At 38.0% G+C, this 18,956-nt stretch overlaps 2 protein-coding genes across 3 annotated transcripts; one reads left to right on the forward strand and one right to left on the reverse strand.

Moving 5' to 3' along the window:
• Positions 1–9: 9 nt before the first annotated feature.
• On the reverse strand, positions 10–18,651 carry LOC124181405 (WASH complex subunit 2C). 2 transcript variants are annotated; one of them, XM_046567967.1, is made up of 13 exons: positions 18,432–18,651; positions 18,004–18,141; positions 17,470–17,658; positions 17,175–17,326; positions 16,736–17,090; positions 16,471–16,594; positions 16,145–16,330; positions 15,697–15,996; positions 15,349–15,419; positions 14,732–15,018; positions 3,061–4,760; positions 2,848–2,963; positions 10–2,605 (listed from the first exon to the last, which is right to left on the reverse strand). In XM_046567967.1, exons 1-13 carry the CDS (start codon positions 18,432–18,434, stop codon positions 860–862), a joined length of 5,367 nt encoding a protein of 1,788 aa, XP_046423923.1. In that variant the 5' UTR covers positions 18,435–18,651; the 3' UTR covers positions 10–859. The 2 variants fall into 2 exon arrangements, with proteins under 2 accessions (XP_046423923.1, XP_046423922.1); XM_046567966.1 differs by having other exon boundaries at positions 15,349–15,431.
• On the forward strand, positions 8,409–10,970 carry LOC124181410. Its single transcript, XM_046567976.1, has 3 exons — positions 8,409–8,547; positions 10,375–10,483; positions 10,714–10,970. Exons 1-3 carry the CDS (start codon positions 8,478–8,480, stop codon positions 10,841–10,843), a joined length of 309 nt encoding a protein of 102 aa, XP_046423932.1. The 5' UTR covers positions 8,409–8,477; the 3' UTR covers positions 10,844–10,970.
• Positions 18,652–18,956: the final 305 nt, after the last annotated feature.

The following is an 18,956-nucleotide window of genomic DNA, read 5'->3' on the forward strand; positions in this document are numbered from 1 at the left end:
CAGTATGTATTTAAATTTATAAAACATCCGCAATTTTTATTTGTTTTTTTTCTCCTTCTTCTTACATTATTTGTATTTATTTATCTTTGCCTATAACTATATTTTCGTCCTCTTCTCGCGTAGTGTATCTATTAGGAGCATTATCTGACAGCACTTTAAGGCAATACGTACATTAAAAACAATTATATATATTTATACTATGAACATCGTGCGCTATTTATTGGTTGAGAACTTGGAACCAACCGGGTATATTGCGGCCTCTCTAAATACTTTCTCACCCAATAAAAACGTTCAAATAATTTATAATGGTTGTATTATCAAGCACTGCAAGCCCTAAGATGGACCGCAATCGAACTTTTTAAATAAAAGGAAATTACAAATATACACAACGGGGTTAAAGAAAAGTAAATTTAACTGTAGGTACAGATAAAATGATTACAGGAGATACTTACAGATTGTTAAATATTTCAAAATAGATCGCAACTTGGGTATGAGTGTTGGGTATTTGATCGGTACATATTTACAATAGATATATATGTATAGTTTTAAAAGCCTCGTTCTGACATTTAGTGATTTTGTCATAAGATAGAAATTGATTCAGAATAATCATTCCGCCTAGAATTGCTTGATGAGCAATTGATAACTGTGTACAAAATCGTGTTAAGCGGATTCAATTAATTCATTGAATAATCCAAGAATCGGTTGTAGCCGCGAAGAATAAAACAGACTTCATAAATTTATCACTTTTAAAGGAATGCAATTTTGAAACGTAGTATATAAATAATAATTCACGAATAACGAAAGCGAGTGCAAAAACGAAATGTTACGCGTTTCATGAAACGTTTTACATACGCAGTGATTAATCTTTTTGCAGTATACTTAACGGATCCTCGACAATTTGTTCGGCAGTTTTTCTCAAATCCCTGGTACCTGTTCTTTTAATCGCTCCACGCTTTTCAACCGACTCCGATCGACTGACGTATGAGGTCGTCGATTTCCCGAATATATCTTCGCCTCCCTCATTATCGTCGTCGTCGAACAGCCCCGAAGACGTCGTTGGTTTTTTAATCACAGACTTTTTTGCAGCAAACATGTCCTCGTCGCCACTTGACTGATCGCCGAAAATATCCTTCACGATCTTTTTACCGGTGGGAATCCCCTCTACAGGCTTCGTATTAATACCGGCGGTGAATATTTCGGCACTGTCGTCATCGGAAAATATACCGGAGGTAGTACCTCCTTTTTTTGTTTCAGACCTTACTTTTGCCCCTGTAGTTTTTTGGCTTCCTGATGTGTTTTCCTTGCCGATCTCGCCGAATATTGATTGACTCTTCGAGGAGGATTCGGTCTTGGTGATGTTTTCTTCCGTAGTAACAATCCGCGATGATGTTGCGCTCGCCTTGTTGGTCAACTTTTTCGTAGCACCGCCAAAAAGATCATCGTCCTGGTTATCGTCGTCGGCAAAAAGATCGATCTTCGATTCCTGGTGGGGTTTTCTGACAGATTTTGGTAGTGCCGTGGTAAAAAAATCCGTCTCCGAATCCTCGGCGAATATATCGAGACTCTGTTTTTTTGCGGTTGACGTGGTTGTTTTGCTTTTATCAGTTACTCTCAATTTGCCATGTTCCGGTTTCTTCGAGGAACAGTTCGAGAACAATCCATCGTCGTCGTCGTCGAACAACAGATTCTTACCCTTTTCGGGCGACGGAGTTTTCGTTACAAATGGAAATAAATTGCTCGGATCCTTAAGAGGATCGTGGTTACCGTCACGAAGTGGATCGGTTAATTCCTCTTTCTTTTCATCCCGTTTACCAACCCCGCGAGATTCCGCCTTGCTTTCGATCCCCGAATCTTGTCGTTCTTGAGATTTATCCCGTAAGTTCGCTTTACCAGACAACTCTTCATCTCTGATTGATGTATTTTTATCGGCACGTACCTCTTTGCCTGTGATCGGTGTCTCCCACTTCTTAACATCTTCCTTTTTTGTATCGATACAAGACGATTCTGTAGTAACGACTTGATTTGACGACGATTCGAACTGATCGCTGAACACGGTCGTCTCTCCCTTCTGGCTATGCGTCCGGTTCTCACTTTTAGAGGTTTCGTGTTTGGCCGTCTTTTGAACTTTACCGAAGGACTCGACGGGGGAAAGAATTGGGGCCCTGCCAAAAAGGTTGTCCTCTTTCGGCGGATCCTCGGGCAGATCCGGAGGTACGTCGAAGAGGTCTTCCTCGTCCGTAGAAGGCGAAAGAAGCGTGTTCTTGTTCATACTCAACGTGCTCTCTTTGCTGAAGCTGATCTCCGAGCGATCGTCGAGAAACGTGGATGAGCTTGATTCGGTCACTCTGACACTGACATTTTCGCTCATGCCCCTAGAAATGATCAGCCTGTCGTTATTCGAATTAACGATATTTTCAAAGTTGGCCGAGTTTTCCGTCATGGACGGATTATTGTTTTCACTGTTAGAAGACAAGTTTCGATTCGTTTCGGAGTTGTTATCAATTGCAAAGTCCACGCTGTCGAAATCGATGCCACTTTTACGAAGAGCATTCTGACGCGCGTGCCTACTTTGAGGTCGTCGTTTCGTCTGGATCCGGACTCGACTCTGCAACAGACATTTGTCATGATTACTAATGATAAAAAAACGCTACAATATAGGCTGGATCTGGGGTGTCAAGTTATCATTGAAAACAAATTAGCGTAAAAAATTTCAGGCATTTCAGAGGAAAAATCAAGAAACCCATTTTACTTCTGTAAGAGTGTCAATGGAAATCATGTCTGTTACGTTTACTGAGACGTGTTTCCGACTATGGTCAAGTATTCTAAAAGTACCTCGTTCAAACTTACCTTGGACGCAGCGACGCTCAGTGTTTCGACTTGGACTGGTTGATCAAAGCTGATGGCTGGCTCGATTTCCTTTTGGTCGGTGGGTAAGAGGAGTGCAACAGGTTTGGACGGTTCGTCTACAATTAGAAAAAAGATTCGTCGATCAGTCGCGACAAATTGTAGAGTGCGTGAAATTGCTTGCACATTATTCTGCGTTGAGGAATTTTCGCTTACCTGCAGGCAGTGTAGGTGTAGGATTGTGCCTTGACGTGCTCGAGCAGCTGCCATCCGCGGTGTCCTTGTCCGATTCCTCTTCTACTCTGTCTTCGTTCTTTCTCCAAGCTGGGGGTGAGTCGGTCGGGGACAAGATTTTCAGATCGCTCATTCGCCCCATTAAATTCTTTATTTTTCCCGAAACAACCCGGCGCTGAACGGTGTTCGGTTTTTCGCCCGATCGTATTTCCAGTGTCTTCGGAGGTTCCCGTTTTTCCTCAATGGAGGAAATTTCTTCCGACTTGAAGGACGTCGAGGACGTTTCTTGTTCGGTGTAAATATTATCAGACTTGGAGGTTGTCGACGACCTTTCTTCCTCCGAAGAGGAAACTCTTGTTTCGGATTCGAAACTTTTCACCCAAGATCCCTCCGTCACCGTTCTCGTTTCCTCGATGATTTCCGATCTGATTTCCGCCGATTTCGACGCGGCAACGTCAGATCTTTGATTCAATTTTTTCAACACCGCCGGTTTCTTCGCGATTTCAGGCTTCGCGTCCGCTTCGAGAAGCTTCGACTTTTGAACTGTTTTAATTTCGTTCAATATCTTTGTAGCGAGATTCTTGGATTTATTCTTCGAGGAAATACCATCCCCATCGTGTTTACTCAGCGTGGAATGTTCTTCTTCTGTATTTATCGTCCTTTCAACGTTACCTCCAGCGACTGTCGCTTCGCTTCCGCTCTTCGACTCCACATCCGTTTTCTCTACGGTCTTCGCCAGGTCCAGCTTAGCCGCCAATTGTTCCATTACTTTGGATTTAATCTGGCCTCCGATATTCGCCCCCGATTTAACCGCCGTCTCCGACGAGGCCTCAGTTTTCTTCACGGATGAAGCTTTCGAGTCACCCTGATCAAATTTACTTGCAGTTTTCGACGGTGCAGCGAACAGATCTTCCGCACCATCGTCAAACAAACTCGGTGCCATTTTCCTCTGACTCTTCGATATTTTCTTACCAAAATTAGGAGCGAACAAATCGTCGTCATCCAGATCATCGAATATACTACCAATGTTCGCGGCTGGCGCGGTCTGCGGAGTCTCTTTGTTGGTACTCTGTTTCCCAACGCTGCTGCTGAAGCTCTTCTGCTGTACAACGGTACTGCTACTGACTTGTTCCGATTTTTCTTCATCCTTTCTCGAGCTGACAGACACTTCCTCGACAACCTTCGAAGCGAATAAATTCGAATTCGCCGAGACTTTGCCGCCGAAAATGTCACTCCCGAGCTCGTCCGCGGTTTCTTTCTCATCGTCGTCGAACAAGCCTCGATTTTTAAAGATATTGAGTTTGTCAGAAGGTCGCGACGTCGTCGTTGTTGTGAGAAGATCGGCGCTTTTTTGTGAGCGGGATCCAGAGCTGGTGTTGGAGAAGAGGTCGTCGTCGGAATCAAAGTCATCGAACAACGAGGCCACCTTCGATTTTCTCTCGGTCTTTGACCCGGCTTCCGGCAGCGGTGGAGGGCCGAAGATCTCGTCGGTTTCAAGAAAAATGTCGGAGCTCTGAACTTCCGCTGGGTCGGGTGCTTCCTCGATTCGGGCATTGTTCAATGAATTCTCATTATCACGGCTGAGCGTTTTAGCCGCGAAAAGACTGTCGCTAGCAATCCTTTCTCGATACATGTCTCCGGTCTTATTCCAAGTCGACGTCATCGCCGGCTGGAAGTTAGGGCTGAAAGCATTCCAGACATTACGGTATTAGATATCACGTTGCTGCATAAATTTGATTATGTTTGAGGAATAAATACCTTAATTAAAAGAACTGTCTAAGCTGAAGAAATTTAATAGGGATATGGTATGTGTTTTATTGTTTATTGGAATCCCGAAATACAGCTTTGTAAATCGAATGGGATTTATATTCTGATATCGCGAGGAAGGCACGTGTAGGTAAGTAAAAAGTAAAAAAGTAGTGCTAGTATACCGCGTCTTGTCATTCTAACGACTTGGCAATCACTTTATGTACGTACCTAATTCGTACGGGTGCCAAAAGATTTAGGAAACAAACGCGATGTACTTCAGACCTGGCTGTGGCGTCAGTGACCGGCACCGCGTACAGTAATAAGAGAATTAAAAAAAACCTAAATCTAGGTCAGAGGTGGGTATCTTATATACTTCAGATTTCTCGAGCAGCGCGTCTTTTCTAATTATACGAATCGAATTATCTAGAATACCGATTTTCTCTTGAATGTAGAAATTGTACTTTACAACAGATTATCGATTGGAAAGAAAAGGCACTGAATTTCTTGCAGTAGGCGTCTATGAAATGACTTACCAATCCAGGCATTCTGTTACATTATTAAACCTCATCTTTGCTGATGACGGTGTGCATGAAGAGTATAATGGAGATTAAATGTTGGAAAATAAATCGGTAAGTGACACATGTTGCACCATGAGACGGAAGGTGAGAGTATATTTCTAATTGATCAGCGAAGTCTTTTGATTATTTTCGTGACTCACGTGGTCGTGATCCATTCAACAATATCCCCGAAATGGATATTATTGTTCACAATTACGTAGGTTTATACAACGAGGAGAATTTTAAACCTAAATAGGTATATCTTATACGTACGTATAATGATTTTTGAGACATCCCAACTTTACAAGAACTGAAAGAGAACTAAAACTAGCGGTTCCGTCCGCTGAATTAGCAAAGGAAATGTCTAAAGCCAAACTAACCAGAGCGCAGCGAAAACGTCTCTTGATAGACCAGACTAGAAGAAGGATGTAAAAGTCGGACAGCTGCGCTTGGTGATCAGAGACGTGTCGTACGCAGGTGTGATACCTTCCTCGTATCCTCGATTTTCGGCCACTTTCGCAGTTACCGATGCACCGTGCAATTTTGCGATGCAAATACGAGATACTGATTATTGATGTCCTTCGGACAAGGAGAAAAGTAAATCAAAATAAGATCGAAGCTAGGTGAAATGAACTGCGTAAAAGTTGGCGTGCAGTCGTTTTCGCCTGGTGAGCAGTCGGAAAGTAACTGAGAGCATTTTGAGAAATTCTACGAAACGGCAGACGTCAGGTGTGGAGGTTTTCCTATCGTCACTAGAGATCGAGCTTGCACAATCGTCTCCGCAAAACCGCTGGCCAACTGCCAACACGTGTACGCTACAGATCTATACAGAGAACAACCACCAGACCGCTATCGTATACAGATTTGTAGAGCCGCAACCGCGCGATCGAATCAGATTTTTTAAACATGACTTTTATTTATACCGACGATCGGATTTCCTGCAGACAACCTGGCGAGCCCCGCGGAATTATTGCGCTTTCTGGAAATTTACGAAAATCGTTTCCGTTTAAGAAAATGTTTATAGAAGCTCAGCTCGGATGTGTGATCCGGATCTTGTACACACTTCTCTGCGTGAATAGATATTTTTCTGCAATTTTTTCCACAACATCGCATGATGACGCAAATACTGCGCAGTAACGATAAGTATTAATTACATTGTAGCTGTAATCAACGTTAAGTAAGTGGCTATAAATGAACTTAGCGTTGTGTCGGTCAGTATAATTGATGAGTGAAAAATGTTTCAGAGACCTGTGGAATTCTTGCACGATGGTGTTGCGTTTGGTGATTGAAAATCGGGCCTACCTCAATTATTAATGTTGTCGTCGATTTAAAAATTTATCGTATTGGTAAATCTTGGTGAACGGTCAATGAAAGTAAACGTGTATTTTCGTTAACGTTTCGGCCCGGATAAGGGCCGTCCTCAGAACGATCAATTTTTTATTTGACTGTCAAGAACATAAATTTTCGCAGTAAGACATAAACTTCTATGGATATAATAATACTGAAAGTCATAATCTATTGTAGAATAGCGCGAACATATCGTATATCTGTTATGATTAAAAAGATTATCAAAATTAAGGAGTAATTTACATTGCATAAGAAGGGGGATGAAGACACTGGTCACAATCATAAAATACAAAATGGAGAGCGATGGTTCTTCAATTGCACGACAATAGACATCGGCGTCTTCTCCAATTGTTATTATATTCATAGAAGTTTATGGCTTACTGAGAAGATTTATGTTCTTGACAGTCAGTTAAAAAATTGATCGTTCTGAGGAGGGCCCCTTTCCGGGCCGAAACGTTAACGAAAATACACGTTTACTTTCATTGACCGTTCACCAAGGTTTACCAATCCATTACATACGAGGTCGAGAATATCAATCCTTCTTAAAAATTTATAGTTTGTGGGACAATAATTCCCAGATTCTCTTCCTTCTTTCGTCAATTTCATATGCGATAAATATCTCTCGTGGAAAAAATACTTGGATTGTTGAAAAGATACGAACTAATTCACGATATCAGTAAATGGTTACGACAGGGTTTACCGAATGTTACAAAATATATACACGGTCCAACGTCAATCGTATGTTGACCAATAATTGGAATTCACTAAACATTACACAACACAGAGGATAATGAGACGAATAATAAGATCGTGTAAAGTATTCAAATAAAAGGCAGCATAGTTTTCCTATACCACCAAAGCGAATGGAAGTCGCTCGACTCGAATATTTATAATTATTGTTTTGTTTTGAAGATATGTATTATACGATATATATTATATATTATGCATAATAAAAATGATCTAATTCTTTCGTTGAGAAGCGGAAAAAGTTATTCGAGAAAAAAGAAACACTAATTTGGAAGATTCTGTATTAGGTTTTTTTTTTTTTCATGTTACAAATAGCGTAGCTGAATTGAAAAGTCTGCAGACAGGTGGCTTAAAATCGTTTTCAAGCAATCTACGTTTAGGAAAAAATGTTGGTGTTGCCTTTCGATTGGCAGCCTCATGACGATGTCATTTCTCTTGACCATTATTTTCAGATTTCCTGCCATTACATAGAATGATAAGTTGAAATAACCGATAGATAATTGTCGCTGATAGGCTAATAGAGTCTGACATGAGTTTAAAATGTTTGAATTGCCGGGAACTGGTGATCATTAAATAAATTCTATTCTAAGATATTCTAGCCCCATAGATATCGTCTAATTCATAATCATTTCTAACACCATTATCCACATCTCTGCTGCGAGTATTATTCAATAGTACCAGATAAATATTAAAATATTAAACGTCAAGCGAAGTTTGTATCATTTTCTTTCAAGATGTATGGCGGTCTTGTCAACAGATTGAATTATTGCACAGCTCTGCGTGGGGGCGCTTTGCCAGTTATAATTACGACAATATCGTTATCGATTCAATACACTCATGCGTTTGAAAGTAGAAAAGAAAAACAATATTAATGCGACATTTGTGTATATAAGAGCAGAGGAAACTTTTATGGGACACGAGACATCTGGATAATTTGGAGGGCAAACGTTTCAGATTCTCTATAAAAAAAGTTACTCCTTCATCGTCAAGATCACCACTATGAAGATCCTGCAATCGGCAACTGTGATTTTTGTCTTACTGCAAATCCTCGTAACTATTTCGGCATTAAGTGAGTCTATTTTAGAAATATCACGTGATACTGTATATATATGTATATACAATTTAAGATTTTAATATTAACATTAAGGGGTGGCTCATCGCACTTTTCGATTTTCCATAAGAATAACATAGGATAAATGTTGTTTGCTTCTTCTAGTTTTTATAACTAGCTAACGAAGCGTCTCACAAAAAATTTCTCAAATTTTTCAAATTTCCTCTGAAATTTATTGGTTAATTTTTTTGAAAAAAAAAAATAATTAAACAAACTTATTATTTCAACACGTTAAATTTGTATTCGATAATTATTGTTCGAATACATGTATCGAAAATGTCTCAATTATAATTCCAAATTATAATTAAGTAATCTTTTTTATTTATTAATAGTTGATAGTTGATAGATGTGATTACTTTTATAGACTCTGTCATTAGTACCATTAGTTACAAAAATTAATTATTAGTTATCATCTATTTAAAGTAAAATGTACGCTTCACAAAAAAACGCATGCACACTTTTTTTATGAGACCGGTAGCTACGCTGTAATATTCAATAAAGGTCAAATTATAGGTAACTTAACTTTTGACAGGCTGTAACTTTGACACAGTTAGTTTTACGAAATTTTGACAAGAGGCCTTTTTTGTAGATCATTCAATTTCCTACAAAAATATGTCTTTAGATTTTTTGTGCGACGCTTTGTTATCTAGTTATAAAAACTAGAAGAAGCAAACAACATTTATCCTATGTTATTCTTATGGAAAATCGGAAAGTGCGATGAGCTCAATGTTAATATTAAAATCTTAAATTTTAACTGGTGTCTTTGTCTACCTAAATGAAACTTTTGAACCTGTTTGGAAGGAAAAAAAAAAATTTTTTTTTTTCTGAACCACTCTACAGATTCAGAAAGCTACGAGATTTTAGTTTGACAAGTAATCAAGTAATACAATCACAGTTCAAAAACAAGTCGTAATGTTAACCAGATTCAAAATTTTGTTTCAATTCTACAAAATCTACATATATTATCATATAATAATTCGAAAGTAGATACATTATCATAGTGATCATTAAACGTGAGGCTCAAAGTCACGGTAAACAAGACTTTCCTCAATAGACAAAAAAATCGTTCAATGAAAAAATACTTCCGATGAAAATTGTCAAATCTACTGAGAAGTAAAACTTTCTTACATCAATTTTAATAATTAATGAAGAGGAATGTTTACGTTAAATAAAACAACAAATTCGATAGAGACAACACATTATTTGAAATTCAAAGCGCTGAGCCATGCAGAAGTACTATGTTTTATGTATGACATATATTACACGTACATACATTTTTCCAAGTATGTTTCCCAACTCTAGTTTCGCAATTAGATACAATTCTCCGGAAATTTAATAGCTTCCTCAAAATATAATAAAATTTTCTGTCATTCTGATATTTTTAAAAATTTGAGAACCTTCAAGTCTCGCAGGCATGTCGATTATTCAACATTTTCTCCTCACGAAACAAATAAATGTGATTCAAGTCCGCAGCATTGTAGTAACGAAACGACAAATGACGGATAATCTGAAGATAGTGACAAATACTAATGCATAAAAAATCATCACTACAACCTTATACAAAATGGATATTTGAGCTCATATTAGTGTATTTACGGTACTAGCGAAAAAAAGTACCTGGTGTTTATTTTATTGATTTAATTTATTTATTAATTAAATTTATTAATAAGTTAATTTTCCGGGGTCGCGGCTTATACATCACACATTAACATTACGCATTATTAATTGTAAGCTCGATAACTTTTACCTGAAAAATGACGATGAATCATAATGCAATTATTACAGAAAACGTATGCAAGTACAAAAGAAGGCAAATGACACCGGGACAGAGTGTCTCGGACTGCTACACAATTACAACTTGCAACAAGGGGGGTGTTTTATCGCGAAAAGAGGCGTAAGTACAATAATAATTATAATAATTATAATAATTATAATAATTATAATAATTATAATAATTATAATAATAATACCTACAGTTCCAAGTTTCATTGTTAAAGCTTTCACGGCCAGGGTTCTTATTCCTAGCACCTCGTGTTACTATGTAATTAACCAATCAGGTGTCATATCGTCATGAAATTTTTAGGGCGGACGGCGATGCTGATAATGAATTTTTCTCTCCAACAGATGCCCGAGGTACATCTGCGCTCACTATTTACGCGGTTACAAACAGTTCGATCACCGTAAGCCCTATCCCGAATGTTGCGGTGGTCCCATTTGCGACGATGTCTTCAAATCTTACTATTACATACCCTGATGGACGAGCGATTGAGTCAAAGATGTTACCCGAAAGTCTGATTAATTTATAGTATGCATACACGTAAATATAAAATCCAATCATGGGCTTTAGTGGATTGCATATATTGTATACATGTATCTATGGATATATACATATATATATAAATAAAAAAGTGATAGGTTTTCGTTATTTCAATTAAATCACCCAATTGCGTTTGAATCTCGTATAAGTGCGTAAAATATCTTTAGTTGTATACTTCAAGTTGAAATATCTTTGTCGTTTAACTTATTGCTGTACCTGCGAATATAGCTATTCTATCGATTACTCATAGCCGTTTACTGTTTAGATGTAAGCTGTAAACTCCCAACATGAGAATACTTCTAAACGAATGAAAAACGCTTGGTCAATTGCCAGACTATGTGTACTGTATTAGTGCAACCGGAAACGATGAACTGCGTTCTCATCGAGTGTAGGATTGAAATACTTGTTACGTCCTGTACGTTTGTTAATCTGCAACGGCTTGTGGATTCGATTATTCATTTTTCGTTGCTTTCTCCGGAGTTTTCATTTTTTCTAAATACCACGAGCTATCTTATCGACTATCCGATAACAGTATGAGCTAACGTTTAAACAACAATTCACAGCTGCCCAAAAGCGAGATGTGAGAATCGATGAGACCGCGAGATTTGAACATATCGGCGCTCTAGCCACGCTGACGCCCGTGTGATACATGCTGATTTCTGTACTTTCGTTATCTTACATAAGCGGTATTTATATTGCCACTTAGAGTTGTGATGAAGAAAGCGTGTAAAACAAAAAAAAAAAAAAAGAAGTGAGTAACAGTGCATTATTGCCAACAAATTACGAGACCCACTGCAAATAAAGAAGTTAAATGAAGTGTTTTTATTGGAAAAATGTAACCAATTACGTGATATCACATTTTTTTTCACTTTAGCTAATATTGATGAGGAAATAAAGAATGAATTTCGATCCGCGTAAATGAGGCAAAAAATCTAGTTTTTATGCTAATATCACAACTGATCGCTGTATACACACCACATACTTCATTGGAAATTTGTGTCCAGTTTGCACAATTAAAAAGTCTTTCTCGGAATGTCGGTGAAAATAATTTTGAATTACTTGAAACATCGCACTTGCTGAGGAAAAAGTTTCGAGGCAAGAATCTGTAATGTAGGTTTGGCTAAAAAATAAATCTGGATTCGTATTTCCTAAAATTTTGCGCGATTTCGTAGACAAACGTAGGTAAAATACACAGATAACAGGTCGTTATTGTACGGATTATGATTAGTCACTACGAACGAATAGAAAATTAACTCAAGGTGAGTTTATACGAGAGGTGTAAACAAACCTATGGATGCTGCTTTGAAGTGAAGTAAAGTATTTTACGGCTGCTTCGATCGCGCAGTTCATCATCATCCGTTCCCTCGTTTTAAATACTCCCGTCTCCTTTCACCGCACATAATCCTACTACCTTTGAAAATTTTCGACAGCACAATCTATCGATCTTCAACTACTACGAAGCGCCTCACTATAAACTTTAAAAATATTGCGTACAGAATAAGGTGTACAGAATTATGCTCGCATATCTATGACAGAGGAGCACTGGATCGACTACTGCCAGTATTTTGCGATTAAGTCATTTAAGGGACCAATCTCACTCCGAAGCTCCTCACGGCCCGTCCCACACGCCAGTCTTCGATCGACCTTGTGCAAGTCTTCCTTGTATAATACGAGCGTCGTTTCGGGCTCACGCGATATTCTATACGAGTATTCACGACGTAGCTGCGGATGTATTCTGGCGAAAGTGAATACGACATGGAATCCCATGAGTAATACCTACGACCGATGGCTATAGAGCACGATCAATCGAACCGTTCGTCTTTTCCGCAGAAGTTAAGATTTGCCACTTACGTCACTTCATGCCTTGGGAAATTCAAACTCACCGGAGTGAAGCTCGAGGTGTTTTTTCTCTGCTTAATAGAAACGATCTCGATTGAATCTGCATAGATAGTGAAAAAATTACTTTCCTTGTTGCCGATTGAAAATAATATAAAATAAAACTGACCGTCCCTTGAACACAGCAAATCGCGACGAAGACTGTTGAATTGATGAAAAACAGTGACTTGGAATACGGGGAGCGTATTCGAAATGATACTAGACTTGTTTCATCGACGTCAGACTCGGAATAGGTGTAAAGGAAAAAAATGGGCCGGACTGGCAACTGCTAACTGCAGAAACCGTTCAGTTTCCAATTTTCCGCGCTTACAGTTGCAGACTTTTTTAATTACCGTAACATTTCGAATATGCACTCGTGGCTCAAACCAATTAACCTACTTGCAAGATCTCTTCGGTAAGCTATTTCTAGACTTGCTTGACTGCACGTTCGACCGATTATAAGTGTTTGCAGAATTCGCAGCCGCGTTCCACAGTGATGCAGCTCTACTTTCTTCGTCGAAATCCTCATTTTCTCCCTGGTGGTAATAGAGATTTTTCCCGTTATAACGCGCTGACTAAAACTTGAAAAAAAAGATCAGTTAAAATTACCTTGCACATTGAATTTTTTAAATGTTTTCACGAATTTTTAAAACAGAACTTAGTGTCAGACCTAATTCCGATACATTCCGATATGGTGATTTTACCTTCTGAATGATAACAAACAACTATAATTAATACAATTCAATACACCTAATCGGACACTGCGGGCCGCGCGGTTGCGCGCAAAATATCGGTCGAACGGGTATAATTTTAGCTTCAAATACGCGCGCACGAATTCATTGATTACATCAATGTACGGTGCGTTCGGTCACCGAGAATTATACACGACGATCATTTTTACACCGACAGCAATATAATCGCCCAGCACTGTTATTTCGGAATTGACCAGTACCTACGGATGAAATCATTCTCGCTTTTAAATTATCTCACGTCATTGTTTCGCTATGTCAACCACTTTCAATGTTGTTATTCCTACCTGATTCCCAATGACCGCATCATGTGTACTGTCACGCCTGTTTTTGTATGCGAAATAAAGTAGTTTATTGAAACTGCACGGATATTGCCGCTTGATCCACCGAAACTTGACGCGTATTTGCGTACATGGTTCGTAGCTGGTACTTATAAATAAACTTTATGTGTTTAAATTTTGAAATGATTTCGACAATTTTGTTTCAAGGAGACTGTAAAGTCAGGAATAAAGTCGATTCATAACCAAATCTTTTTTTTCTATACAGCAATTATCCACACTGCTCAATTACGCAAGTAAACACTCCTGACCTTCTATTATACTTTGTACAGATGTATGTAGAATTCTCGTCCAAAGGATGACTTTGGGAAAAGTTTGAGCTGCCTTAGATCACTTGCTGATACTTGTCAGTACTATACATTTACATATATCATGCCATGATTACAATTAAACCTAATTGAGAAAGAGAAGTTAAAACAAAAAAGATTGTTCTATTTCACTTTCAAGGACTTAATAATAGCTTACCCATTCATACAAAATACATTATGAGATTTCATTTGCATATTTATAGTATCCCAATAACGCTTCTAAGGATGAATAAACCGATACCTGAGAAGTTACTATCTTCATTTGCCTTTCAATGTAAATTTGATTTAACATGTTTTGAATTTGGTCGTTTCACATTTTAACGAAAAATAGAGTAGAACGTATTTGACAGATAATAGTCGTGATTCAGATTTCGCAGCTCAGCGGGATGATGAGTTATTCATGCTTTATAACACAAATTGAATTTAGAGATAATATACATGCCTGCTAATTATAGTAATCAGAAAATATATCATACTCCGAATTTTTCATAAAATTCACTCAGTGTCTGACAGGCATGTAACATTCTGGTGAATAATAAACCGTGAGCGACCTACCTTATATTCGAGCCTGCCGTAACGTCATCCACACTTGGTGGCTGCAAGGAAATACCGCTGCTTTCGCCACTCTGCATGTTGCGAGATATCATCACCGAACTGCCATTACTAGAATCGTTATTTATCACCGAATTAGCGTCATTCCTCGTATTTGTTGCTCTACTTCGTTGAGTTTCAAAATCGGATGATGATTGACTGCTACAGGATTCACTCGACGGTTGCCGACGCAGCTTTCCTGAAGCAAATATATCGATCTGGCCAAGGATAGAAACTCCACCCACTGGTTTCTGCAATAATTAAACAACGGATGATCATTACGACAGAATGATACTGACAGAGAAGTTCAGCATGGCTGTCTGTCAAAGTTAAGCACTTTTTCGATAGAACTTGGATATTTCAACTTCGTTCGCTACAAACAGAATTACCTTATTTTACTCTGATCATTGTTATTCTGATAAGGAAGAATTGTTACAGCTTATTTTTTTGAATATACATTAATAACGTACAGTAATTGGTTTGGAACACACCAAAAGGGGCTTAATGGGGGAAGCACTGAAGATTCAAGCAAGGTAGAACAGTTCTTGCAATCTAAGAATGCACCTTCAGTGAGATCGTACCTTTTTACTACTGGTGTTGGATGCTTCTGCGGGTGTCGAACCAGTACTCTTGTCTGGAACACTCTTCTTGGCTGCGATCCAATCTGATCAACAGAATTCTAATATTAACTAGGGTTATTTATAGCTTTGTAGTACAGCGAAGTTTGCTGATATTATTCAAGATTTGAATAGAATTTGAAGAAATTTCAAAATATGGGCTTAATTATAAATAAGCTTGAACAATTCATCAGGATCACAAAATACCGTTTGCGTCTTTTAAGCAGGCAGTGAAATAAAAGAAATCTTCAAGTATTGCTGTTTAATCAGATGCTGATTCTCAAAACTTTTGAACTGTATGATTAATTTTACCGTTGCGATTGCTTTCTCCACTGAAAATATTTCCCTCATCCTCTGGTTCGTCACCAAATAGTGAATTAACCATGTCGTTCGTTTCAGGCGTACTTGTTGCCATTCCTGTTTTTTCCGTGATCCTACTCACGGACAACAAGTTTTTACTTTTTGGTTTACCTTCTGTGCGAAGGCTGTTGGTTGGTGAATTTTGTTGTTTAAAGAGCTTGCTTGTTGACAGTTTACTCGAAAATAGATTATCCGAATCCTCTGAATCCGCATCACCAAATAGATCGTCAATTGCTGATTTTGGTTTGGTTGCTGGAGGTGGTAATGATGCGATAGGTAGATGAAAATTATTAGAACATAAAAATGAGTCAAGTAAAATGAAGCAGAGAGGCGAATTTTTATCAGCCCTGCAAACTCGATTTGAATCCGAAATATTCCGTAATATCGAATACGAACTTACCAACAGCACTGATAGGTGGTGGAACATCAAGCGATGAAGGAATGATGGAGGATTGCAAGGGGTCATCAAGCTTGTTGTCCCACAAAGAGTTGCGGGATTTTTCGGAAAATAACGACGTCGGTTCACTGAATAAATTTTTGGATGGCGCACCGAACAAGTCTTCATCTTCTTGGGTAAAGAGATCATCTGTAACGTGTAAGTGGAACATTTATTATATATTATATTTGCATGCAACGATCTTTTCGTATATCTCGTGATAATATCGTGACAAAAAAATGCTTGATTGCCGTTTTGTAATATATCACGAATTTTTGGTAAAGTAGTACCTTCAGGCTGAGTTGTAACAGGTTCTTCAATGACTTGAGTATTTATAGATTTTTGTGGTGGAATAACACTCCCCAACCTTTTAGCTAATTCCTCTGCAAAATTTGGTGCTCCACTGATAGAATTCTATAATCATAAATAACTTTTAAGGAGTGTTGCATCTGATATGCATTATAAGTTTAGTGTGAAAAAATAGTGTTTGTAATAAATTACGACATAAAAACTAAATCTCTCAGTCTAAAAAGTAGGTATTGTAAAATATATTACTTTGGGTACGCTATTGGCAGTCGTGGAGGTTTCATTTTCTGAACCAAATATATCTTGGTTATCATAGGATCCCCTATCATCAATGTTTTGCACTGTATTATTCATCGCATTAAAGTCATTGGATTCACTAGACGACGAAGACAGTCTCGCTATTCGTGGTTTGTGCACGTTAATTTGTTTCGAAACTACAGCTGTGTCATCGCCTGAATCACTTTCAGATTCACCTTCCTCCTGGTGATCTGAGTCGCTACTGCTAGTCTCCAAGCCGATTTTAGTTGAATTTTTCCATTTTTCAGAGCCAATTATGTAAGGTAGCGGACGATCCTGGTATGGATCCTTTGGTCTCAATATGACGCTGTGAAAAATATAAGTTTCATAGTGAAAATACCAGCATGTCATTGGTGGCAGTATTTTGTATTTTTGAATGCTGTTTTCAAACCTTGGAATCGCAGTCTCTCCTTCATCTTCACTATCGCTAGCAATAACTTCCAATATTTCGTATTTTTCTTCCATTATCGCGATTCCACGCCGTACAGTCTCACCTATGCTTGCTATCAGTTCTGCATCTAGCTGTTCTTTCGTTTTTGGTACCTGATAAAATTTATCAGATTAATAACTAAGGTCAAATCTTTTCATCAGACAGATTTTACTTCTATAGAACAATACACAATTTACAGTAGAAATGAAACAAGAGACAAGTCTAGCAAAAAAAAAATTCGGTCTTGCCGACGTACTTCTAGCTGTTGTTCTTTCGGTGGTTCAGCTTCTATTTCATCCTCGTAGACTCTACTCTCGATAAACTGTGTGTTGGCTAGAGCTAGTGATGTGTTGGTTATATTATCTATGAAAATAATTGTTTCGTCAAGCTCTGAACTGAACGAATTTAAGGCTTCCTGCGTCTTGTTAGCTGTTGTCATCAGCTTCTGAAGGAAAGAAACAAAAAAAAAAACACGCACAAGAGTGTTATTTTTTTTATTAAAAATTCATTCTAATAGTGAAAAACCAGACTACAATCATTACCAAAGTGAAGTGTAACAGGGAAATCTTTTGAAACGACAGATATTGAAGTATTGAATTTAAATAAGACCGTTTAATAAAAGCAAAGTAAAAATAAGCGTTTTCGTCCCATAATTAGTTCTGAACACGTAGTGCATCTGATTTTTATTTTCCTTTGATTGAAAACAGCTTGATTTTCTATCAGTGTGCCTAATATCTGGCTTTATATTATTATACCAGATCCGAAGTGTTTATTAACTAAAAATTCCTACATCTGAAAATTGTTGCAGATGCTGTAGAAGGCCGGCATCTCCGGCAAGATTCCAGGCAGTTCTTTTTTCTCGCATTTCATCTGTAGTCCATGGATGATCCCATGGTTTCTCTGCTCTCTCCGGTCCAGCAGACGAGTCCTAAGAAATTATTCAAACAAGTTATAATATTTTCAACTATACCACCACGATTACAGATAGTGAATTTACTGCCTAACAGTATAGTTTGAGAGGTTATTCAGAATAAAATTTAGGGGTCTCCCATCTGAGGTTTAGCTATTGACAGAAGACCCCTAAATTGTCCGCGTGATTGTGATCCTCCCCTTCAATGTCAGCTGATAAAGAGGAACAAAAAAGTAGGAATATCACTGTAGAGATAAAATTGTAAAGTAAGTGAGTGAAGTTTAAATATTAAAACTAGAGATTTTCACCATTTCTTATCTGGACTGACACCTAAAGTGTCCCGAGTCACTTTTCCGTTGTGCAAATCACATTTAACAGGGAAAATTTGGTTATTAATATCAAGCTGATTCCGTTGACAACTTAGGAGCAACCACTTCTCTTATTATTGCTTACGGTGCAATCGAATTCATTTGTTAATCGAGGTTCGAGCCGCAGTTTTAAAATCGCAAGTCGCAACTTTAGGCGTAGAGATTTGGTTTACAGCATTACCAGCTTGGTGGTTTTGAAAAGTTATTCGTAGGAAAAGATGCCTGTTTGGCGGGAAATATAATGATTCGAAGGAATGTTGGCATATTTGGTAAAAAATTTTGCAATTTAAAGCTAATGTGGTAGTAATGTTTCATGTTTTTAGTGGGAAATTTGGCGTTTTTAGTGATTTAGTATTTTGGCAGTAAATTATGGGTTGATTATTACTAAAAATATCGGATGTACGCAATACAAATCAAATAATCGATTCTTATCTCGATTCCGTAATCGATTAACGAACGCCAAAG

This window comes from Neodiprion fabricii, chromosome 4 (assembly GCF_021155785.1).
Source record: "Neodiprion fabricii isolate iyNeoFabr1 chromosome 4, iyNeoFabr1.1, whole genome shotgun sequence".
In the NCBI taxonomy this organism is placed as follows: domain Eukaryota; kingdom Metazoa; phylum Arthropoda; class Insecta; order Hymenoptera; family Diprionidae; genus Neodiprion; species Neodiprion fabricii.

Bases quoted from the DNA above. Each gene is read 5' to 3' on its own strand.
- LOC124181410 (XM_046567976.1), top strand. From the start codon at position 8,478: ATGAAGATCCTGCAATCGGCAACTGTGATTTTTGTCTTACTGCAAATC. The intron at 8,548-10,374 runs GTGAGTCTATTT...CAATTATTACAG, and splicing joins CGTAACTATTTCGGCATTAA to AAAACGTATGCAAGTACAAA. The intron at 10,484-10,713 runs GTAAGTACAATA...TCTCTCCAACAG, and splicing joins GTTTTATCGCGAAAAGAGGC to ATGCCCGAGGTACATCTGCG.
- LOC124181405 (XM_046567966.1), bottom strand. The intron at 15,997-16,144 runs GTAAGTTCGTAT...TACCACCTCCAG, and splicing joins ACCACCTATCAGTGCTGTTG to CAACCAAACCAAAATCAGCA. The intron at 2,606-2,847 runs GTAAGTTTGAAC...TGTCTGTTGCAG, and splicing joins TGAGCGTCGCTGCGTCCAAG to AGTCGAGTCCGGATCCAGAC.